At 34.6% G+C, this 26230-nt stretch overlaps 1 protein-coding gene and 1 non-coding gene across 2 annotated transcripts in view; both read left to right on the forward strand.

The window, feature by feature from the left end:
• Positions 1–26230, forward strand: part of ELAPOR2 (endosome-lysosome associated apoptosis and autophagy regulator family member 2) — a 200355-nt gene that overhangs the window by 157656 nt on the left and 16469 nt on the right. Inside the window, exons 13-20 of the mRNA XM_049771053.1 lie at positions 3324–3461; positions 4937–5200; positions 5841–6014; positions 8171–8360; positions 9623–9719; positions 10237–10338; positions 18845–18971; positions 25493–25671. Of these exons, the coding sequence (XP_049627010.1) occupies positions 3324–3461; positions 4937–5200; positions 5841–6014; positions 8171–8360; positions 9623–9719; positions 10237–10338; positions 18845–18971; positions 25493–25671 (1271 nt within the window). The remainder of the gene's footprint in view (positions 1–3323; positions 3462–4936; positions 5201–5840; positions 6015–8170; positions 8361–9622; positions 9720–10236; positions 10339–18844; positions 18972–25492; positions 25672–26230) is intronic.
• On the forward strand, positions 11731–11863 carry LOC126030710 (small nucleolar RNA SNORA41). Its single transcript, XR_007503167.1, has one exon. It is a non-coding gene; the product is annotated as a small nucleolar RNA SNORA41 (small nucleolar RNA).

The following is a 26230-nucleotide window of genomic DNA, read 5'->3' on the forward strand; positions in this document are numbered from 1 at the left end:
GCAGATGACATGATATTCTACTTAGAAAACCCTAAAGACTCTACCAAAAAGCTTCTAGAAATAATAGACTCATATAGCAAGGTGGCAGGCTACAAAATTAACACACAAAAATCAATGGCCTTTCTATACACCAATAGTAATAAGGAAGAAATGGACATTAAGAAAACAACCCCATTCACATCAGTGCCACACAAACTCAAATATCTTGGAATCAACTTGACTAAAAATGTTAAGGACCTATACAAAGAACACTATAAAACTCTTCTCCAAGAAATAAGAGAGGACATGTGGAAATGGAAACACATACCCTGCTCATGGATTGGCAGGATTAACATCATTAAAATGTCAATACTCCCAAAAGCATTGTACAGATTTAATGTGATCCCTCTAAAGATATCCATGACATTCTTCAAAGAAGTGGATCAGGCATGTTTGAAATTCATTTGGAACAATAAACACCCTAGAATAGCTAAAGTAATCATTGGGAAAAAGAATATGGGAGGAATTACTTTCCTTAATTTTAAACTTTACTACAAAGCGATAATTATCAAAACAGCATGGTATTGGAATAAAGACAAGACCGCAGATCAGTGGAATAGGCTTGAATACTCTGAGAATGTTCCCCAGACATACAATCACCTAATTTTTGATAAAGTAGCAAGAAATCCTAAATGGAGCAAAGAAATCCTCTTCATCAAGTGGTGTTGGCATAACTGGCTAGCCACTTGCAAAAAATTGAACTTAGACCCCCAGTTAACCTCATGTACGAAGGTAGAATTCAAATGGATTAAAGACCTCGATATCAGACCCGAAGCTATAAGATATATAGAACAACACGTAGGCAAAACACTCCAGGACATTGAGACTACAGGCGTCTTCAAGGAGGAAACTGCACTCTCCAAACAAATGAAAGCAGAGATTAACAAGATGGGAATATATTAAGCTGAGAAGCTTCTGCTCCTCAAAGAAAATAGCGCCCAGGATACAAGAGCCACCCACTGAGTGGGAGAAACTATTCATCCAATACCCATCAGATAAGGGGCTAACCTCCAAAATATACAAGGCACTGACAGAACTTTACAAGAAAAAAACACCTAATCCCATAAAAAAAGGAAGAGAAGAAATGGACAGACACTTTGACAAAGAAGAAATACAAATGGCCAAAAGACACATGAAAAACTGTTCCATATCACTAATCATCAGGGAGATGCAAATCAAAACAACTATGAGGTACCACCTCACACCCCAGAGATTGGCACACATCACAAAGAATGAGAATAAACAGTGTTGGTGGGGATGTGGGGAGAAAGGAACTCTTATCCACTGCTGGTGAGAATGCTGTCTATTTCAACCTTCATGGAAAGCAATATGGAGATTCCTCCAAAAACTGGAAATTAAGCTCCCATATGATCCAGCTATACCATCCTAGGAATATACCCTAGGAACACAAAAAATACAATACAAAAATCCCTTCCTTACACCTATATTCATTGCAGCACTATTACCATAGCAAGACTATGGAAACAACCAAGATGCCCTTCAACAGATGAATGGCTAAAGAAACTGTGGTACATATACACAATGCAATATTATGGAGCTGTCAGGAGAGATGAAGTCATGAAATTTTCCTATACATGGATGTACATGGAATCTATTATGCTGAGTGAAATAAGTCAGAGAAAGAGAGAGAGAGAGAGAGAGAGAGAGAGAGAGAGAGAGAGAGAGAGAGAGAGAGAGAGAGAGAGAGAGAGAGAGAGAGAGAGAGAGAGAGAGAGAGAAAGAAACGCAGAATGGTCTCACTCATCTATGGGTTTTAGGAAAAATGAAAGACATTCTTGCAAGAAAAATTTTCAGACACAAAAGAAAGAAGGGCTGGAAGTTACAGCTCACCTCATGAAGCTCACCACAAAGAGTGATGAGTTTAGTTAGAGAAATAACTACATTTTGAACTATCCTAATAATGAGAATGTATGAAGCCTGTCTAGAGTACAGGCAGGGGTTGGGTGGGGAGCAGGGAGACATTGGTGATGGGAATATTGCACTGGTGATGGGTGGTGTTCTTTACATGACTGAAACCCAAACAACACAATCATGCATGTAATCAAGGTTTTTAAATAAAAATATATTAAAAATAAAAATAAATTAAATCAATAAAAATTAATAAATCAAACTTTATTTATTCATTATTATTTTCATAATAAAATATATTAATAATTAATAAACCAAGCATGAATGATTAATGAAATTAAATTAATAAAAATAAATAAAATTAATTTATTGAATTAATAAATATAAATGAGTCATGTTTATATGTGGCATGTTACACATTTGTAAACATATATATTAACCTATAGTAAGCATTTTGTTTTGTTTTGTTTTTTGTTTTGTTTTGTTTTATTTTTTGGCCACACCCATTTGATGCTCAGGAGTTACTCCTGGCTAAGCGCTCAGAAATTGCCCCTGGCTTAGGGGGACCATATGGGACACTGGGGGATCGAATCGCGGTTTCCTTGGCTAGTGCTTGCAAGGCAGACACCTTACCTCTAGCGTCACCTCTCAGGCCCCTATTAACCATTTTGAAATTCAAATATAGGCAAAGGATTATTTTAAGAACAGAAATAATATTGTGGTGGATCTTTATTGGGACCATCCTTGTTGCAAGAATAACTCAAGGATAATTTATATTTTTTATAAAAGTAATACTGACTATCATAATTTCTTAAGAAAAAGGTAATGGAATTCTTTGCTATTCTAAGAGGATCCTTGAGAACTTTGAGAACTTTGAGGGATTATGGTTGTCCTCTTAAGTATATTTCATAAGGTAGACACACACACTCACCAACCTGCCCAATACTGTGAACCTCAATACCGTGCACCTTGTTCAAGTTGAGTATAAGGTTGATATATTATAATTTGTAAAATATGGATGTTCTTGCAGACTAAAATGGAAGTATCAAACGTTTTAGAGTTACAAGCACTGCAGTTGTTCTCGAATCTTATAGATTTTCCTGTAAAGATAATACATAGGTGGCGCTGGAGGTAAGGTGCCTGCCTTGCCTGCGCTAGCCTAGGATGGACCGCGGTTCGATCCCCCGGCGTCCCATATGGTCCCCCAAGAAGCCAGGAGCAACTTTTGAGCGCATAGCCAGGAGTAACCCCTGAGCGTCACAGGGTGTGGCCCAAAAACCAAAAAAAAAAAAAAAGATAATACATATTTGTAATATATATGGATATTGATATTAAGCTTATATATTTGTAATATATACATATGGGTATTGATATTAAGCTTGTGTCTTATATATATATTTTAAATTTTATTTTAGGATATTAATAGAAAAAGTACCAATGTGGTGGAATCATGGGGTGGAACCAAAGAGAAACAAGCTTATACTCACATCATCTTTAAGAATGCAACACTGACATTTACATGGGCTTTCCAAAGAACTAATCAGGGTCAAGATGTAAGTTATTCTGAGGACTTAATTTTTTTAAGTAAATATAAAGTGATTCCTTTAATATCCTGGGGGATAACTTCTTATTGATATTAGTCATTTGGATATATAGTTATGAAAATGATACTTTTTAAAATTAAGTATTATGAGCTGGTATAATAAATACTTTCAAATTGTTCTGTATGCTGAACAAATGTTTCTAAAAGCTTAAGGGAATATAACTTATTGTTTTTCTAAAAATTTAAATTATTTACTGAAACTTAGACAAGGCTATTGATCACTTTTCTTCTGGATGACTGGACATATCTAGGAACCATTAACTGATAGTAATTTAGTATTTTATTATAGTGCTTTATACTTTTATAGACGGGAGAGTATACTAGTTATACATGGTTTAATTGACACATGACTTCTTAGTGTCCCTGCTAGAATACAACTTAATCCTACTCTAAGTAAGTTCTGTAATATGTTTCAATAGTGATAGGGTGTTGTGTAGGATTGTTATTTTTGTGGATCTCCATAGATGTGACATTTTCAAGAAAGGTGAGAGCAGAACAAATTATTTGTTCAGAGATTGACTTAAAGCTGTAATGACAAGTGTAGAGTCACTACAGCTTCTATTAAGCTTTTATTGGGAAGCACATTATCCAGAATTTACTTGACTTCAATTATTTTGTGCAAGACTTCAATGATATGGAGCAAGAACATGCAATAGAATCCTACCTCTTCTTGCATTCCTTTATCTTTGTCCTAGGCAACAAATCTTATAATATTACTCTATAACACCATAGTGACAGATACCTACTTATATCTGAAACTGGAATTTACTTGGTTCAGTCAAGAGACTGAGAAGTATAGTAAGACAAAAGTTTTTTGCTCTTTAGCTATATCCTCTAAATAAAATATTAGAATGTATAGTTTAAGAAGAGAATTAGAAGGGGAAAGACAGGCCCAATGAACTGAAATAATTGTATAAGTATTTTGCTCTTTGGTTGAGGACCATGTCTGCATATTCCAAGACCTTATAATCTAATATTCAATGTAATATCCTACTACACTGTCAACAATCATTGTATCACTAGATTTAGGATTCTATCAGAATAACCCAAAATTGGATTTCTATATTAAACCATTTCAATTATTCCAAATGTAAAGTCCTTAAGTATCTTTCAATTTGAAGTATTTATGACATGGTAATAGTGAAAAACTCTTGGAACTCTATTACTATGGAAATTATTCAGTAGTGTTATTACTTGTTATTTACTATTATTTATACTATTTATTTACTATAAATTTACTATTTATATTTATTATTTACACTAATAAGGTATAAAAACAAAAAAGGAGTGATGCTAATAATTGTCAGTTGTAAACTATTAGTGTGGGGCATTGCTATATTTGTGATATCATTATGAAAGAATTTGGCTATATAAGTAGGTCCAAGACAGAAGTCATTACTCTCTGCTTTTTTTTTTTTTTTTTAGAATAGACGGTTCATCAATGATGTGGTGAAGATTTATTCTATCACAGCCACTAATGCAGTTGATGGGGTGGCATCCTCATGCCGTGCCTGTGCCCTTGGTTTTGAACAGTCGGGCTCATCGTGTGTCCCCTGCCCCCCAGGCCATTACATTGAGAAAAAAAACAACCAGTGCAAAGAGTGTCCATCAGATACCTACCTATCCATACATCAGGTCTATGGCAAGGAGGCTTGTATTCCATGTGGGCCCGGGAGTAGAAGCACTCAGGTAATTGTGCCTGTAATTTAGTTACCTCAGGGAAATACATATTGACAGAGAAAGGCTACGAACCTTTATATTGAGGAGGTTTATGTGAAATATTATTGAAATATATCCTTATAAATGTATTTTATTTTCTTGTTTTCAAACCTCTTATATTTATTGAGCACATCATATGTGCCATTACTATTCTAGTTTCTGTGAACATAAAAAAAGACAAGTAGCAAAATTAGCATACTTCTCAGGAGTAGTAAAACCAATTTAAAATTAGTTGATTAAAGCAGAGCAAGTAAACAATCTCAATATTTTGGTTATAAGATTATTTTAGGGATCTAAGATTGATGGTATAGTGTAGGCAAAAGTAGTAGTTTTATTATGTAATACATTAGCATGACAAAGGATTTTGACTACTTATTAAAATGCCTTTTTATAAGAAACTCATCTTAGAATAACTTTTACTCATTTAAAAATATTAACATTCTTAAACCTAAAGAATCTAGTTAGCAATTAAAATTCTCTATATTAGTAGGTAATATATAATGAAGATAAAATTTCTGAAACAATTTTTAAATACATATGCTTTTTAAAATACATTTTAGATGCAATACTATTTTCTTGCATTAAAAATATCCATTGTATTTATTAATAGGATCATTCAGTCTGCTATAGTGACTGCTTTTTCTACCATGAGACGGATAATCAGAGTTTGCACTATGACTTCAGTAACCTTAGTAGCGTAGGATCATTAATGAACGGCCCCAGCTTTACTTCCAAAGGAACAAAATACTTCCATTTCTTCAATATCAGTTTATGTGGGCATGAGGTAAGTTCTGGCTTCCAGGTAAGATGGAACATTGTTTCAGTTTTGACTTAGTTTATATATTTTTTGCTGATGGCCAGTTTTATCTCTATGTAGATAAACCATTAAGTCTCAAAAAATGAACTTTAGTTGTTTAAAACCTCTGTTTCCTCCTTACATGTTGGTAGCTTCCTCCAACTGGACAACTTTTCCCTGTTCTCAGCCTAGATAACAAATATTTACCCAATTAGTTAAAGTGGGTAAGCTTCAAAATATGGAGGATACTTAATGTTTATAGTAGTGGGTTTGGCTTGTTTTTATTCACCTATTTTGTAAATAGGCAGTTGTACTTCAAGAACACTTTACACTTGTTTGTATGGCCATATATTTTTATGATATTTTATATAATTTTTTGTAAGAAGAATTTTTATCTAAAAACAAAAATGAAATAAGCAGTAGTCAAATTATAATTGATAAAATGGCCCCTTATAATCAATTATAATATTTTTCCCCTATGGAATAAAACCCCTTTCTCCTATGGAAAGAAACTTAATTTATACTAATAATGTGGAGATTTATAATACTACATGTACAATAGATATTTTCTAATGTCTATTATGTTTATTGGTATACTGTGTGTACACACATATAACAAAGGTGTAATCTATAAGATTTCACCTCAATTTCTTTACCTTTGTGCATCTTTTCATATCTACTGATCTAACATAGGTGTTCATTATTTTGAGATTTTGTACCAAGGATTGTTCAAGGCAAATAAAAAAATAGCTGATGACCACAAATCTTGTGTATATGATATTTTTCTTGATATGATTTTACAAAGTGAGTCAATACACTGACTTGATCTGTCACTCAGTTCACCCCAGATATATAGATTCAATACCTGTATGTGCTAGATATTGTGTAAAGTGACATGCAGAATTAATTTTAGATATATCATATTCTCAACCTTATTTCTGTTTTACTACTCTACATTTTCTGTCATCTTAATCCATTTGTTGTCTCTCACATTTTAATCTATATTCTCTTTTCTATTTTCTTATTGTTGTATGTCCCTTCCAGCGTACTGTGTCTGTTTTCTGCCTTGTTTCTTCCTTTTTTTACTTCAATTTGATTTAAGCTTAGATAAAAATATCTTGCATCTATGTTGTGGTGACAAAACTTGATGAAGATAGAACATTTTGTAGGTTTGGATTGCTGCTACTTTAAATACATTTTAGTTTTATTCTTTATGTTCATCTGTGTGCAAACTACATTTAAGACCCTTAAAGTAATATTCCTATTTTCCTTAATAGACATCTCAGTAGAAATTATAAAGCAAGCCCTTATACTTTGCAGTGTGACCAGAATATATTTAAAGATATTGCTTTTGGAAATCTTCCAATTTGAAGGATTGAAGAGATAGTATAGAAGCAAGGCACTTGCAGTGCACACAGTTGACATAAAGTATGGTTCTTTGAGCCCCATTAGGAGTGATCCCTATGTGTAGAGCCATAAGTAAGGCCTGAACATCACTGGGTGTAGCCAACAAAACCTTCTAAATGTTATGTCTACCTTCCAGTTGCCCTTCAAATAAAATTATTTTAGATTGGTTAATAAATCCTGTTTTGCCTTCATCAGTACATATCATTGAATCTAATAGTGGATGAACAAAGAGATTTGTTTAGAATTTAGATGTTTGGTTAGGAGTTTGCTATTTGCAATATGGGTTTTATGCTTTCTTATTCAGTCTTCACATAAAATTTTTGATACCTAAACATAAGGCTTTAAAGAGAAAAAATAGCAAGTGCTATTAAAACGATTATCAGTTTTCTGCTCTTTTGATATGCAGTATTAATCTATTAGCTGAAGCTTTCACAAATAACTTCATTTCTCTACATTTCAGTGATGTTCCTCTTTACAATAGGTACTTATAGTTGAAGAATGAAAACAGTCATGAATTCCTATGTTTATTATAAATTAAGTGTTACTCATACATGGTTAAACATTTAATTTATCTAAAGAACTTAAAAAGATAATGTTGCCTGGGTGTTGCACCAGATTTATTAAACAAAATCTCCATGGTGAGCTGATGAGATAGTCACTACTCTAATCTGGTCACCTGATAGCCGGGTTCCACTTTGAAAACTGACCTTAAGTCATACTGCACCTTTTATTTTTAGGGTAAGAAGATGGCTCTTTGTACCAATAATATCACAGATTTTACAGTAAAGGAAATGGTATCAGGGTCCGATGATTACACAAATTTGGTAGGAGCATTTGTATGTCAGTCCACCATTATTCCTTCTGAAAGTAAGGGCTTCAGAGCAGCCTTATCATCACAATCCATCATTTTGGCGGATATATTTTTAGGTAAGCATCATTTGGCTCATATATGCATGCATGCATTCATGCTGATTACATTGCTGATAACTTGTTATTGCATTGGTGTTTACCAAAAATGATTAAGGCCTATGGGCTATTCTAAATCATCACTTTGTAGCATAACTAAAAGTCTCTGACAGATGAGTTCAATTGATTAATGCTAGTAAGTCCAAGGATTATGAATTTATGTATTAACCTACATGATAAAATGTTTTCTGAAAGGCTGACTTCCATCAGATCCTCTGGAAGTTTGAGTCAAATAATTTTGAAAACCGAAACTAAATAAACTCTGAACAAAAAATATGAATTGTTTTATTATTACATGAGTTTTCATCATCTTTTCTCATACCAGAGATAAACTGATGACAGTTTGCAAAAGTGAATGTTCTGAGTTTTATTCCTTATCTGCCCTTTTTGTGGTCCAGAAGATAAAAAATTTTTTTAAAAAGCATTAAGGTCTGCAATGAGTGATTCTTAAGCACGAGTTTATTAGAGATACTGGGGTGGAGATGGGATAGATAACAACTCATATGACAATATAACAGTTTAACAAGTGACTTAAGTAAATCTTACTGTGCAGTTAGATTTGAGAATCATTGATTGCTATAGATGGAAGTGGAACATACGGTAGTTTTCAATTTCAGCACCAAGGTCAGTTACTAAGCTTGTACTCTGAGCTGGACTTTTCTCTTAGGAGCATGGGTTGCTGTAAAAGTTTCGTTTTGAATGTGTCATTATTTTGTTAGGGAAAATGCCTGGTTTTTAGAATATATTTAGATAATGGATTTTTGGAGTTATTTTTAGAAAACTGTTATGGTAAAAATATTTGTTATGTTGTCAAATAATGACTATATTGAAGGTGTGTGTAAAGAGTTGTATTTGCAGAATCAGCCTAGCAAATTTAATGAGACTTACCAGAGATGGAGTATCTTAATAGATTGTTAATACATTATAACTTAGAGGGAATTTAAATATCATTTCAATATTCACATGCATTTTATAGGTCACTTACTAGGAAGTGAAGCAAATTAGCAAAATAAGCAAAATCACAGTTAGGGTGCTGAATCTATTTCCTTTTGTATTCTACGACTTCTAAAAGTGTCTTATTTTTTTTTTACCCTGAGTGCACTAATTTAAATCAATTTTCTGATAAAAATAATGGCATCAAACCATTTGTAATTGAGGCATATGGAGATTAGGTAAACCTAATTTTGCCACATTGCTTAATAGTTTCTTTTTTCGTCATCTAGGAGTAACAGTTGAAGCTACACTGCAAAATATTAATATAAAAGAAGATATGTTTCCAGCTCCCCCAAACCAAACACCAGATGTGCATTTCTTTTATAAGTGAGTCAACATGCTATTTCCTTGGACTTTTTTTGTAAAAAGCAAAAGGATGTAGCCTCAACATGTCTAACAGAGTAGGTTAATTATCAGGAATTGATTCTTAAATAACTGAAAAGTATGAAATTTTCAACATTTTGAAAACTTATAAAATTTTTCTCATGTATGATTTTTTCAGTTACATTATAAAGAAACTGCATTGCTGTAAGGCATTAATTATTTGTAATGCTGTCATCAACTTTAGTATACATGACCTATTTTATTTAGTTTTGATTATAATTTTTATTATAATCATAATAACTTTACAAAAACCTTGATGATAGTTTATCTGGAAAAATAGTCCAATTTTTATAGATGGTGAAAGTAGACAAGCTCATTTTGTATTAAAATAGTAAATTGTCATACATGGATACAGTTTTATTTCTCATTTTTTCATAGAATATTGCTAAAATTATACACAGGGCATTTTGATCTTTGTGATATATGGTCTATCTGCTTTTTTATGTGTCACTTACAATAGGTCTTCAACAGCAACAACATCTTGTGTTAATGGCCGATCAACTGCTGTGAAAATGAGATGTAATCCTGCTAAACCAGGGGCAGGAATGATTTCAGTCCCCAGGTATTTTTATTTCTATATAATTATTCCAAACTTGTATTTATTATGGCAAAGCAAATGCTCTCCAGCATCTGGCTATCTTAAAGTTTATTTCCTTCTGCTGTAAAGCAGAAAGAATGGAAGAAATTTGATTTGCATTAAAGGTGTGCTGAGTGCCTCTAAAGAGGAACAAGTCCTCACTCAGTCTCAATTCTTTCCAGTCTTGCTTGCCTTGGTCTAATTCTTGTGGAAGTTATTGAATCAATAAATAATTATATCATTGTGTTTATTATTTTATTTTTTTAGTATCAATTTCTTTAAGAACTGGGGTAGATATTTTCTTGGGTCATAGGTCTTCACCAGTGCTTAGCTATTTGTAGATATATAACATATGAATCATAATTTCTTTTTCAGTAAGTGAATCGGGACCAGAATAGATAATTTATACAATTCATTCCCAGCTCTTCAGTTTCTTTTGAATTTTTTTTGTTTTTGGGCCACATCCGTTTGACGCTCAGGGGTTACTCATGGCTATGCGCTCAGAAATCGCTCCTGGCTTGGGGGGACCATATGGGACGCTGGGGGATCAAACTGCAGTCCGTCCTACGCTAGTGCTTGCAAGGTAGACACCTTACCTCTAGCGCCACCTCTCTGTCCCCTTGATTTTGTTTTTTGGCTATACCCAATGAAGTTCAAAGGTTACTGCACTCAGGAATTACTACCTACTGTGCTCAGAGGGCCAAATAAGATACCAGGGATCAAACCCAGGGTATCCACAAACAAGGCAAATATTTTACTTCCTATACTATTGTTCTGGCCCTGCTCTTTAGTTTTTTATTTAATGGTGACAGTATCACCAAGGGATTCTGACCTATAGACTCTAAGAAACAATTTATTTAACATATTATCTTGGGGGGCCAGAGCAGTGGCACAAGTGGTAGGGAATCTACCTTGTTTGCGCTAACCTAGGACAGACCGTGGTTCAATCCCTGGTGTCCCATATGGTTCCCCAAACAAGGAGCAATTTCTGAGAGCATAGCCAGGAGTATCCCCGAGTTTTACCGAGTGTGGCCCAAAAAACAAAAAACAGACAAAAATAACCCACCCCCTCAAAAAAAAAAAACATATTGGTGACAACAACTGTTAACAGCCTGGATTTGATTTGTTTAATTTAGGTGGGAACAATAGGAGAATATAAAAGTTTATAAGAACTATCAACTTTAAAACTGCTTTCATAATATTAATGGCACTTAAATGTCTTTTAACACAGTTAAAAATTTATCACAGTTATTGTTCTATCTAAATATTTATGACTTTTAAAGTACTTTTAGATTGCAGTTAAATAAGACTTCAAATCAGAAGATTTTTTTTTCTTGTAAACTGGGGTAGGAATTTTTATTTAAAAACTATTTTTTTCACCACAGCTACTGGTCTGCAACTGATCTAAAAGTGGCTGTTGCGGCATTCCTCTGCAGGAAAGAAATTGTTGCACAAGTCAATACCTCTTTCTTAGCCAGAGAGTAGGCATAGAAGTGTGCGACAAACACTGTGGAGATACAAAACAAAAAACAAAAAATAAACTATTTTTTGACGAAAATTATTGGCTAAAATTAATTTTTGGTAGTCTCATGGAAACCATTGAGAATTTTATAGCATCCTACATAAGATCACACCAAGGTGAAAAATTTGTTGTTCAGATGTTACATTAGATACTTATGTACCTTAAAAGTAGTGACAGTAGTGACATTTATTTGAATTTATTTCTGGGCATACAGAATACAATGGAATATTACCAACCATGTTTTTTTATTCTCTTGGATTTAGAAATTAATTTTTCTTTTCACCTTTCTGAGGCGAGAGGAAGATGCGAAGAAAGGTATCCATAACAAAGGGTACATCAGAGAAGGCAATGGAGAGATCAGTCCAAGAGCTTCTCATGGAAACAGATTCCTGGCCTGCTCTCTAGGCTAGAATTACAGCAGCCAGCTGTGCCTACTTTCTAAGATATTATATTCAGAGATTATTCACCATACTCTGAGAGCATATGATATAGCTTCATGTAGAACTATGAAGCTTCTATCTACTGTAGCTTTTCTGTGGTTCCTCATTGGTTTAGAAACCTCTACAACTAGCAGCCTTTCAAGCCATAGTTTTCAAAGCCATCTTTAAATCTCTAACAAAGGCAAATAATATTATTAAAGACTAGATTTATCCTTTAAGTTCTTACTCATTGTAGAATGGAAAGAAACAAAGCAGAGTTGGGAAGTGAGCAAGCCAAATGAAAAAGGACTCTTGAATTCTGTTCATAGAGTTGAGGTAGCTATATGGGAAAAAGCTTGATGGTGTAGATGCATTTGTGGGAGCAGGCACCAAGTGGTAACATGCATTTAAAAAGTAATTACCTTACTAAAGCACTGTGGTTACAAAATTGTTCATGATTGAGTTTCAGTCATACAGTGTACATCATCCCTCACCAGTGTAACGTGCATTTTAAGTGATGTGAATTTATACTTCTGAAATATATACAATTTTGAAAACCTAGCTACCTCAACTGAAAAAAATCACACAAAATTAAGATAAACATGACAAGTGTAAAATAAATCCCCACACCATAGTTCCAACTCTGGGTGAGCTGGTCTGAAGCTGGAAGATGAGTGAATTAATAAATCAAGTTAGTCAGGAGAGAATCATGGAGTCAGGCGCCTTCTCACTGTCGAAGAGACCTTTCTTTATTCTACCAGTACAAAATGAACCATCAAGGGGAAAGTCTTGGAGGTAAAAGGTCAAGTGAGAAACAAAAGTACCTATCCAGGTAGACTTTTATAAGTCAGAGGGCTTGGTGAAAAGAATGAGGAAGTTGAGGACTGCCTTTGCCCTGTGCAAAAGCAGAATGTAAACTAACGGACAAGCAAGAAAAAATAGTAGGTCTATCCTTAGAAAATATGTTACTTTGATTCTTCCAAGTTTTATTTTAATGTCTTCATATAGGAAAAAAGTCTCATTGCTTGATAAATGATATATTTATCAATGTATTAGAATCAAATATAATATATTATCTAATACATTTATATGCATCTTATAATATAAGCATATATTCAAACTTTGCATTTAAACATTAAAATTCAGTTTGAAATGCCTTCACCAGCAGGCTGGAGCCCTTCACCTGTAATTTCAAAAAACCAAGTAGGTGCACTTTGAAGCTTGAGAATTACCTTAAGGAACTCTGCCCTCATCTTTGAGGTCTTTCTTGAATCAATTTTCCATTAGGACACAAGAGGGCGCGCTAGGATCAAAACAGGAGATACAAAGGCTAGTCTAGAAGAGTGTGTGTGTGTGTGTGTGTGTGTGTGTGTGTGTGTGTGTGTGTGTGTGTGTGTGTGTGTGTGTGTGTGAGCTATAAGAATGAATAAAGGTTTCCAATTATAGCGAAATATTACGAATTGGTTCTTTCAGTATACTTTTGAAGAAAGATTTACATTTCTATATTGACTTTCAAGGGACAGAGGGAAAGATGCTAAGAAATCTCATATATTGACTGAAAAATCTCAAAGGAAGACTGGCTGTTAGGAAGGGAGGCTTCTTCAGGAATTTTCTTTTGGTCATATTTGGCAAGGGGATTTTGGCAGTTTAACTGTAGATTGGGATTCTTTGTCTGCTGACAGGTGACCCTGTCAGCAAAGCCCAGCCTTAGGAAAAATAGAATATCTTATCAGAAATTGAACGGAGCAGAAGGAAGAAAAGCAAAAATTCAGAGAAAGCAGCGAATTCTCCCTGCTGCCTACTAATCTGCAATCGGAAACTTCAGCCTGTCTGTTTGGTCTGACTCTGCATTTAGGTTCTGATTCCACAAAGAGTCTGGAGGGTGAGAGACAGTTTAGATAAAAAAAAAAAAACTGAACAGCATCATGTCTGTGGCAGTTGAAATCTGAGAGCTGGAATGGACTTTTGATACTATCTACTGCAGTTTGTATTTTGGCCAGAAAATAAATTGCTAACTCAATATGCCACTAAGATTCTTAAAACCAACTGCTCTAGCCTTTTTCCTAAAAGGCTTCCCATACATCTCATCAGGATCTTGAAGGGTGGGAGGTGGAAGGGATTGAAAATTTTCATTTCTTTCTTTCGTTAAGAAAAAACTTGAACCTAATCATTGGGTTCAAGGTATTCTTTGAAAAAAGAGAAATTTCTGTCAGAGAAAGGGTATATCAAAGCCCTCTAAAAATGATGGGGGAATCATTTTATTCTGCTAATACAGAGACTACAGGACTTAAGAGCTCTGGAGTTAAACCTTCCTAAGCTTATAAGTTAGGAAATACTGAGACCGAGGAAACACAGCTCTTAGAGAGTGGCAGAGGAGTTGGCATGGGACTATTTCCTGATGATGTCTGCTCTTTTCATATGATCCTGCCCCCCCCCCCCTGTTGGTTTTTGGGCCACATCCGGCAGAACCCAGGGGTTACTCCTGAGTCTGTATTCAGAAATTGCTCCTGGCAGGACCGGGGGGTGGGGTTTGTGAGGGTGGGGACCATATGGGATGCCAGGGTCTGTCCTGAGTTGTTCGCTTGCAAGGCAAACGTGCTACCACTGTGCTATCTCTCCAGCCCTCCTCCTCCTCCTCTTCCACTTCCTTCTCCTCCTCTTCCACTTCCTTCTCCTCCTCCTCCTCCTCCGCTTCCTCCTTCTCCAATTCCTTCTCCTCCTCCTCTTCTTTTTTCTTCTCCTCCTCCTCCACTTCTTCCTCCTTCTTCTCTTCCTTATCCTCCTCCTCCTGATTGGACCATTTGTTGTTCACGATTATGTTTAAAGTAGCTCACTTTAAAAATGTTCATGCCCTCTATATGGCAACACCATATGAGGATCATGAGCCACAGTTTCAGAAGTTTTGCTCTTTGTGGGATTCTTCTCGCCAGCGTTTAAAGCTTGTTCAGAGACTAAGCAGGTGCTTCCTTGGAGAGCAGTCACCTAGAAAATGGAGCTCAGGCTCAGATGTCAGGTGTTAGGTTGCATTGTTATTTACATTTTTACTTTACATTTATAATTTACATGTAATTTCCATATAAAGCAGCATTTTTATTTACATTTTTACTCATGTTTACTGGATTAGCATACCAACATTGCTGAAGGATAGGTATGTAAAATGCTTTAACTTTACTTTTTTAAGGTTGATATAGTTTAGAATGCCTTAAAATATAATCAGCTAAGAGTATGACCTGTATCTGTTAGACTAGGCTGTGTCATTTGGAATTAAAATTTCCAAAGGGTTGTTTCTGTGATTCTTCAGCTTTTTATATGTCTTTCTGCCATTATTCCAGGATACCTGTACTTAGCACCAGTGAAGGCCTAAGGATTTCAGGGACAGGTTCAATTTTTACAGTTAATTTCAGAGAAGTAAAGAAGACAAATGAAAGGAACATTAATTGCCTAGTCTTAATGAATTTATGAATAAAACAACTATTCCATTTGAAATATTCCAAGATTATCCTTGCTTCAATCAAAAATAATTCTCTAGACAGACAGTAATAGTTGACCACCTCTTCAGCCATGTGATGTTTATCTGTCCTTGAATAATGGAGATTGTCTGGATATGCTCATCCACTAGAAATTTGAGTTTTATAAAATCTCATAAAGTTTCCATTTAAGTCCTACTGGTGAGTGTAGGACCTTTATATAATTATCACCAAGTTGTGAAGGTAACAACTTTGCAGAGGACATTTTTGGTAAACAAAGGAAACCCAGGATGAAAAGTCATTTGTATCACTGAGCTGTTTGTTGATCTGAGAGCATGCTACCACTTTATCGTGATAATTTGTTTTTTTTTGTCTTCTGCTCTTTTTCCATCATTCCATTCCCTGAAGCACCTTGTCTAAAGTAATTCTCTTAAAAATGCTTTTAGTACCACATTTGGCCATTAATGGTCTTCATACAGGGGCTTCTCCTGGCAATGCTGGGGCCTTGGGTTTCTGGTGATGGGATTAGGGTTTCTGGCATGCAAAGCATACACTCCGCAGAGCTATGCTTCTGTCCCTCCAGACATTATCTTAAGCAGACTTAATATCTTCTCTCATTGTTTAGGTCTTCTATAGGCCAGAGTCCACTGCTTTAGTCTTAGAGTTCTGATAAATGATTTTTATAATTTCCTTCCAGTTTATCAACATTTCATCCCTTTGTCAGGAGTTTCCTGGTTTTCTTTCTCCTTATTCTGACTAGCTCACACTGAATATCATAGACTAGGTTTATGTATCACTATTACCATGAAGCATTCCTAGAACTTTGGACACATCCTTTAAACAATTTATTTTTATTTATCATTGTCTTTGTTTTGGGGTTATACACAGCTGTGTTCAAGACTTCATCTTGGCTCTCTACTCAAGTATCACACCTGGTGGTGTTCAGGAACTCTATGTGAGGCTGAAGGTTAAATTCCTTTACTGCATAGCTCTAGACTTTACTTTAAACTTTTTAAAGATAGCTTCATTATTTCTTTTTTTCTTTTTCTTTTTAGAGAAGATAAATAATTTTCATTGAATAAAATTTACTTAGAAAGACTGGGGTAGGGGTGAGACATACATAGAGACAGATAGAGCCAGAGAAACAGAAGAAAGTACAAGTTCAAGAGAGAACCTTTTATTTTTTTCTTCTATTTTTCTTCTTTACTTTATCTTTCCTCATTTTTAAATAAAATATTTATTTAAGCACCATAATTACAAGCATGATTGTAGTTGGGTTTCACTCATAAACAGAACATAACCCCCCTTCACCAGTGTAACACTCCCATCACCAACAAAACCTCCATTTTACCCCACCCCTGGCTGTATTCGCGACAGGCATTCTACCTCTCTCATTCTTTAACATTGCCATGCAAGTTGTTAGTGTAGTTATTTCCCTAACAGCATTCACCACTCTTTTTGGGCAGCTTCATATTGTGAGCCAGTCCTTCTGGCCCTTAACTCTGTTGTCTCTGGGATTATTACAATAATGTCTTTATTTTACTTTTTTTTTTTTAAACTCATAAATGAATGAGACTATTCTGTGTCTCTCTCCCTCTGACTTATTTCACTCGGCCACACCCACTGGTGGTCAGGGCTTATTCTTGACTTTGTACTGAGTAGTTACTCCTGTGGTGCATAGGGAACCTCATGGAATTCTGGGGACCTATCCCAGGTTGTTTGATGAAGTCAAACACGTTGCACACTGTACTATCACTTCAGCCCTAAAGACAAATTAATACATGGATGGAATTGGATGCTATCATGCTAAATCAGTAGAGTCAAAAAGTAACGATAAATACCAGATTATCTTGCTCATTTACTGAGTATAGGAACACAAAGATAATCCTCAACAGAATCAGGAGAAACAATTTATAGGACAGAGACTCAGGAAAAGAGAAGGAAATGTAGGATAATGGTTGACAGGTCTTGAAATATTGGTGTCAGGACTAGTATAGTAGCTCTGTAACTATAAAATAACAGCTTCAATACAATTGTAAACCTTTATACCTCAATAACATATGTAATTAAATATAAAGATTTTTATAGACATAATTCACATAGCATACAACTACCTGCTTACTAAAACATAAAATTTAATGGTTCTAAATATATTCACAAGTATGTGTAACCATCATCTAGTCAATTTTAGAATATTTTCATCATCTCAAAAAGAAACCCTGTACAATTTAGCTCTAGCATTTCTATACCCTAGTCCTCTTTCCATCCCTTAGAAATCATTAACATAATTAATATAGATTTCCCTATTTTGGGCTTTTTTTTGGAAATAACAATGGATTTTTGTTTGGTTGCTTTCATAGCCATAAAATATTTGAATCTCATCCTAGTTTGAGCACTCCTTTACATATCTGTCCAGTAGTACAGTATATGAATCTGCCACATTGTTTATACATTCATCTGTTCTGTATTTAGGTTATTTTTACCTATGGGCTATTGTGAATATTTGTACTACAAATGTTAATGTGAAAAATTTTGTGAAGATTCTTGTTTTTATTTCTATTAGATTTTTTTAACCTAGGAATGTAATTACTAGATGTTATTGTCATGATGTTTAGTGGCCTGAGAAAATACCAGATTTCTCCACAACAGTTGCACCTTTTACATCAGCAGTGAATGAGGGCTCTTATTGCTCAGCATGCTACCAAACGTGGTTACTGTTGGTTGATTCTACTCCCCTAGTAGATGTAAAGTGGTATATCCTTGTGGTTCTCCTTTAAATTATTTTTGAGGGCCACACCCAGTTATGCTTAGAGATTACTCCTGGCTCTTTGCTTAGGGGTCACTACTGATGATATTTGGGAAAGCATGTACTATATGAAGAACAAAAGATGATCTGGATGCAAGCCAAATACCTCATCCACTGTACTATTTCTTTACCCACCCCCTTTTAGATATTTTGAAGTGTGTGTTTTCTCAACAGTTATAATTTGCTTTCAGGTATGTAGTAGAGACAAATGTTAGTTGGGCTGGATTGTGTCATCACAAAAGTTCTTCTCTTTGTTGTTTTCATCTTTTTATTTCAGCAAGTGCCCAGCAGGCACCTGTGATGGCTGTACTTTCTTTTTCCTTTGGGAGAGCGCTGAAGCTTGCCCTCTATGCACAGAGCATGACTTCCATGAGATTGAGGGGGCCTGTAAGAGAGGACTTCAGGTAAGGAGCAGACAACCCCGTATAAACACAATTGTACCATTGAAAATACAGTTTTGAGGAACCTGCTGGAGTAAAGGCACTGAGTAAAGGCAGAGAGCAGGGAAGCTGTCTGGAGATCTTGAAGGATTTGTACTTGTCAGATAGAAGGCAGGAGGATGAGAAGAGATCCAAATGCCTTTACTCAGCCCTACATATTCACTGTAATTGGGAAGTTAAGTCCAAATCCCAAAGGTTATTTTCTGCAATAGTATTTTTTCTGAAAAAAATTTAAATGAAGTCACCATGATTTGCAAAGTTATTCATAGTTGACTTTCAGGTATACAGTGTTCTCTCACCAGTGACCTCCACTAATATATTAGTGACCTCCCAATATTTTTCAAACTTCATTGCCAATTAACTGGATTAACAAATAGGTAGTCTATCAAACTTGGTCCATAAATACAAATTCAGGCACTGAGATATATAACTATAAAGTGAGTTAAGCTTTTAGAATAATACTTCTTTTTATGTTATAATACTCATGTTACAAAACAAGATTAATATATGTATAACATAATATACAAATATATTTACCACAGTTAATTTAGAATTACATTTCTTTCTTAAAGAATAAAAAAGAGAGGAAAAGAATGTCTGACAACTGGATGAAATGGTAGATAAATTAGAAGGAAATATAGAGATGATTGGTAAGTTTTCAAAAAGGACAAAATCAAAATAGAAATGAGCAAGTATTCTATTTAGCTCCCTGCATTTATCTGCTGTATGGTCATTTTAATTTGGAACACACACAGTGCTGTTCATACATATAGTGTGATTTTGCATGTTTCTCATATAATTATTAGTGATCGAGGATAAACATTCTAGGCTCCCCCCAAAAGTTTTGTTTTACTTTATTTTTATTTTGGTTTTTGGGCCACAATCGGTAACACTAAGGGGTTACCCCTGGCTATGCACTCAGAAATTGATCCTGGCTTGAGGGGACCATATGAGTTACTGGGGGATTGAACTGTGGTCTGTCCTAGGTTAGCTTATGCAAGGCAGATGCCCTACTGCTTTCGCCACTGCTCTGGCCCCGAGTTTTATTCTATTCAAAAATCATTTTTTTTATTTTGGGGGTCTTCTAAGAAGTGTTTGGGATCCTGGCTGCCAATTAGGGCAATACTTAGCCTAGATATGCCAGCCTGAAATTAGTGTTTCTGCCTTCTGATATAGTACTGCTTGGTCCTGGTTATGCTTGCTGTTGCCAGGGCTAGAAGCATTGGTGCTTGGGCTTACAGGGACCAAGAATCAAACCTGAGGTTCTGTGTGTCAGTTATGCACTCCAGACCTTTGAATCATCTCTGCTCATGAGGGTCCTTTGTACTATATCCCTTTGAACTGTTAGCCCTAAAGTAGCTTCTTTGTAATCTTTATAATAAGAAAGGAATGTGTTTCATTCTTCATAATGGAAATTCTTTAACTTTTCTCTAAAAATAGGATAAACTTATTATTTTTAATCTTATCATTTTGAGAATAAATGAAAAACTATGCATGTCCTTCATTTGGTCTTCAAATTTAACTCAAGGATTTTGAAGTGAAATTGTATTTTATCTAAATCCTCTTTAATTTTTAATATTTCTCTTCTGGAAGGTAATGATAAGAAGTTTAGACAGTGAAGTTCCAACAGCTTCCCTATTTTTATTTCATTCAAACTATTCCTTGATGAGTTTTCTCTTTAATATGTCACAAAAATGTTGTGAACAAAGACAGGCAAAGTGATTATTCTTACATAGTTGATTTTGTCTTATGATTAATTAATTTCAGACTTGGGACCCTGAAAGTTATTCAAGGATTTCAGTGCAGGTTTACATTCAGGAGGTTCAGGTTTTTTTTTTTTTTTTTGGTTTTTGGTTTTTGGGTCACACCTGTCAGTGCTCAGGGGTTACTCCTGGCTGTATGCTCAGAAATAACCCCTGGTAGACACCGGGGACCATATGGGATGCCAAGATTCGAACCACTGACCTTCTGCATGAAAGGCCTTACCTCCGGCCCCAGGAGGTTCAGTTTTGATTCCTTGCACTGCGTGTTCCCTGGAGCACTTTGGGGAGTGAGTGATCCAGAGCACTTTTAGGGGCAATCTCTAAGCACTACCAGATATATTCAAATCAAAACAAACAAAATGATTGATGTCTTTTGAAACCCTTTGCTGTGTTTTATTATGTTAAATATATAACTTTTCTCTTTTAGTTGAAATTGGGTAAGAGGAACTCCAAAAGCAGATACCTGTTAATCTAACAGAGTCCCTCTGCTACATGCAAATTTATAAAATATTTGTCAGATGAGATTTAACTTCAGTCAGGAAAAACTAAACACCATTCACAAGCTGCTTGTACATTTATCTTATTCAGTCTATTTTGTGGCAGAAGCTACTTCAACAAAAACTGTTCAAGGTCCTGGAGAGATAGTATATAATACAGTAAGGTTTGATTCTACAGCTGACTTGGTTTTGATCCCTGACACCACAGATGGTCCCCTGAGCACCACTAGGAGTAAGTAGTCCCTGTGCACAGAGCTGGTTTGAGGTAAAAAATAAAAAAAAAAAAGGTTACAGTGTATAAGCAGCCACTGTTACCTGAAATCTCTGATAAATTATTTTAAGTGTCAGCTATTTTATGTTTCCTAGAGTACAGATTATAATTTTCACTGTGTATGACATAATGTTAATTTAAAAAAGGCATATTTCTTTGGATGCCAAAGCTTTCTGATAGAAAAGAATACAGTATTTATACTACAGTGTTTCTGTGGATAGCTTTTAGTTTTAAAAACATCATTCCACTGTCTTTTTGTGCTATTTCGTACTCCATCTCTTATACTCTTTAACTTTTGTATAAACTCAGAATTCACTTCCCACTTACACTGAGAAGTTAAGTACTTATAAACTAGATGCCATAGAGTTAAGTTTATAATATTACAACAAATCTTTCATTTGATGCAAAGTAAAATAGCTGCATAGCTTGTGATAAAAGTGATCTTATCAAATTAGATCTCAAAAATCTATTCCAAGTCTGAAGTATGTATAAACATTATTTCTAAATGGCATATAGTCCTAAAGATTTGAAGAGATACTAGGTTATCGCTAAGAGGAATGTCTTAGACTTTATCATCAAATTTATCTAATCCTGCTCTCAAAATATCCCTACATGCTGGAGGCATAAATATTACAGTTGCTGTTTTGCCAGTTTCTCATTTTTTAATGACATGTGACCAAATGTGAAAAAAAACCTTTTCATTGAATACTTTTAGAATACTAAAAACATTTGCCAACTGCCTTTTTTTCTTCTAAAATATAAGTAGTTTTTTGAAGAGTTGAAATTCCATGTTTACAAATATGCTTTTAATCTTGGAGTTTTGACATACTGTTTACAAGCATATCATTGGTGGCCATTAAATTAGATCCTTTATCATTTAACGAAAGGCTAATATCCAAAATATATAAAGCTATTATAAACTTACACCAAACAGCACATCATTCCATCAAGAATGGGTAGAAAACCTGAACATCCTCAAAGATCTGCAGATGTCCAATAGATATATGAAAAGGTACATAGTATCTCTATCAGAGAAATGCAAGTCAAAGGATAGTTAGCATTCATCACAGCACTAGTGAGAAGAACCTGAATCAAGAAAGGCCAGAAAGAAGAGAGCTGGTGAGAGTGGAGAAAAAGATAACCTCATTTACCTATGGTAGCAATATAAATTTGGTCAGTTTCTACAGTATAATAAACAATATTTTCAACATATTTTTAGAAATCAATGATTTCTCAAACTATCAAGATACATCAGTTCTACTCCCAAAATATATTTTAAGGACATTGACACTAATTAAAAAGATACTTGCCCCAATCCACTACCACCCCAAGCCCACTAAGTACAGATCACAGAGCTAGAAGTAATCTCTGATGGCTCTTGAATGTTGCCTAAAAACAAACAAGTGAAAAATATACTTGCACACCTTTATTTATCACAGTGTTATTTACAGTAGGCAAAAGCAAGAAATGACCCAAAGTGCCCCATGGGTAAAAAGGTTTGGCATATATGGAACACTACTCAATATTAAGAAGAAAATGAAATCGTTCCTTTGCCACATGATGAAACTTGAGAGTGTAACATAAAGTGAAATAAATTAGAAGGAGATCTCACTCCTATGTGGAATTAAAAACACATCAAGGGAATAGACAGTTCTAATGGAAACAGTCATTGATGGACAGAACTGGAATTACCATGGAGAATGGAGGAAGAGAACAGGAATGATCCTATGGACAGTGGTGTAGGGATAATGACATTTGGTGGTAGATGTGGTATGGTGACATCATTGTATTTCTAACACATATATTATGTACTATTTTACAAACCAGTCATACCAGTATAAAAAACAATAACATTTAAAAGACAGTAAGGAAATAGGGAATGACATTATTATTGGGTACTGCTTCTTTGATAAACATTTGTACTTTTTTCCATGTCAGAATGCACTGAGTTAATATAAAGTAAACATTTGCAGACCAGAGTTAACATTTTATCTGTTGTTATTATTTATACTTCAAGATGTGGCAGTTGAATTCGAACATGCCTCTTTTTGAGGTTTCTCACTTCATCATTTTTAAAAACAAATGATCCACTTAGAAAGTAATTTATTCACACTAAATTTAAAGAAAATGGCACAGTTGTAATATACATTTTATGTTTAGTAATCAATTCCTTATACAAGTGCAGAAAATTCTTCCCAAAATTTTGCTGCAAGTAAATATAAACTTTTTCTCAAAGTAAATGGAATTTTCCTCTATTGCTCACAATATGGCTAACTGCATAAATGTTTTGTATGTAAGATTAGCGTAGTAGTATTATTCTTTGCTATGTTATTAATAAAGTGATGATCAAATTACAGAAAGTGTAATGAGATACATTGTCAAAAATCAATGCTCTGTGCCATTTATTTTAGCCATAAACTTATCATCATTCATATCTTTAACTATAGGTTACCTTCCTACCCTTTACTCAAAGATTTTGAAAACTTTTTGAAACGATTTGAATTCTTCATTAAACTCTTAGCATTTTTTTAAATTAAAAAATTATTTTCAACACTGTAGTTTACAAGTTTGTTCATAATACAGTTTTATTTTTTTCAGAGTTACAAAGTAGTTCATGATTGAGTTTCTGTTTATAGTGGACAACACCCTTTACCTGCCACATTTCCTGCAACTGTCATTAAACTGTTTACCTTTCCAGGTGAACCAGTGTAATATAAGATGGTGATGACTTTGGAATATTAACCTGTTGTATAGGCAGTTTTTAACTATTCAAATTAATTTGGAGCTTTTTAGGGGTTTATATGTAAAGAGTCTCTAAAATAAACTAATTACTTTTGCTCTATGGCTGTATTGAAACAATGCTTCAGATGAAGCATTTTATTTTTTATTTTTTATAATATCCTTATTTAAGCACCATGATTACAAACATGTTTGTAGTGGGATTTCAGTTATAGAAAAGAATACCCCCCCTCACCAGTGCAACCTTTCTACCACCAATGCCATTTAATATCAATGAATATAATAATTATGGGAAGTGTTTCTTATTATGATCTACTTTGTAGTGTAAGAAGAACATGTACTATACTCTGACTTTTGCCCCTGATCTGATTTGAGTTACTTATTTTTGAAAGTTGATTATGAGGCACAGTATACTGATTTTACTAGTTATTTTCAGCTAAATGTATGAATAGTATTTCCATAACAAAATTGAGTCTTCTTGGGGCCTAAGCGGTGGTGCATAGAACAGACCGCGGTTTGATCCCTCGGCATCCCATATGGTCCCCCAAGTCAAGAGCGATTTCTGAGTGCATAGCCAGGAGTAACCCCAGAGCATCATCGGGCATGGGCCAAAAAACAAAAACAAAACAAAACAAAAAAAAAAAGAGTCATCTTCTTTAGTAGGAAAAATTAGGTCCCTAATTTATGGACAAGTATGCATGCACTCCTTATTTTGGCATTGGAAAGTGGAGTAAGAATCTCTGTTCCTAGCCCCACACTAGGTACTAGTTTTTCAAGTCATTGTACAGCTAAAGGGAAAGAGTTGTTGGGGGAAATGGATCTGCATAATGGAGACATCAAAACCATTTCTGTTAAGTCAGGACTTTTGTTTCAGTCTCTCTTATTGGGATGGTTGGGATCATGCCTGGTGGCACTCAGGGGATACTCCTGGTTCTGTACTCAGAAATCACTCCTGGAATGTTTAGGCAACCATAAACCATATATGTTCCATGCTGGGCGATGGAACCCCGGTCATCCACATGCAAGGCAAATACCCTACTCGCTATGCTATTGTTCCGGTCCATGGTTTTATTCTATTCTTAATTATTATTTTTAAATCAGTTTTTTTCTGGAATGTCTATTAGGACAATAGAATATTTTGGATAAGCTGTTAGAAAAATCCCTTTTCTTCTGAATCTCATGTCATCTACCTGTGGTGTTTTTTTTTTTTTTAAGGAAACCTTATATGTATGGAATGAACCTAAATGGTGCATTAAAGGAATTTCTTTGCCTGAGAAAAAGTTGTCAACCTGTGAAACAGTTGATTTTTGGCTAAAAGTGGGTGCTGGTGTAGGAGCTTTCACAGCTGTTTTGCTGGTGGCTCTAACTTGTTACTTCTGGAAAAAGAATCAAAAGTAAGTAATTTTACTGGAGTGATCACAGAAAATCTAGAATTATTTTTTGTTGTGAAAATGTTCTAATTGTTATATTCAATATATTGTCTCAGAGACACAGTTTTCCTAGAGAATCTAAGACATGTAATAAAAACAAGTAGAATGGCTTACCTGAGTGATCATAGAACATTAGAGATGTTAGAATGAGAACAGTTTGTAATAAAACGAAGAAAAAGTGTCTCTAGTTCACCCAGGCAGATGGGAGTAGAGTTAAAATCAAAAGGCAGATTTTCTTTTTCTTTTTTTATGATATCATGCTGTATTCTTGACATATTTTATTTTTCTTCGATTTTTTATGGGAAGATTTTTGTAAAGAAACAGATTAGGTGAAAAAGAAAGTATCAACTTTATTTACTTTTGCTCTCTAAGAACCTGGCATTAGAGATGGTGTCTAATTGCTGATCTGTAGCATGATTTGATTCTGAAAAGTGATTTACAAGCTAGAAGATAGTCCAGCAAGTGCTCAATTTAGGGTTTTATTTCCAGATCCACATGTTCTTCTAGTAGCATCACTGGTGTG

Source organism: Suncus etruscus, chromosome 1, assembly GCF_024139225.1.
Source record: "Suncus etruscus isolate mSunEtr1 chromosome 1, mSunEtr1.pri.cur, whole genome shotgun sequence".
NCBI lineage: Eukaryota > Metazoa > Chordata > Mammalia > Eulipotyphla > Soricidae > Suncus > Suncus etruscus.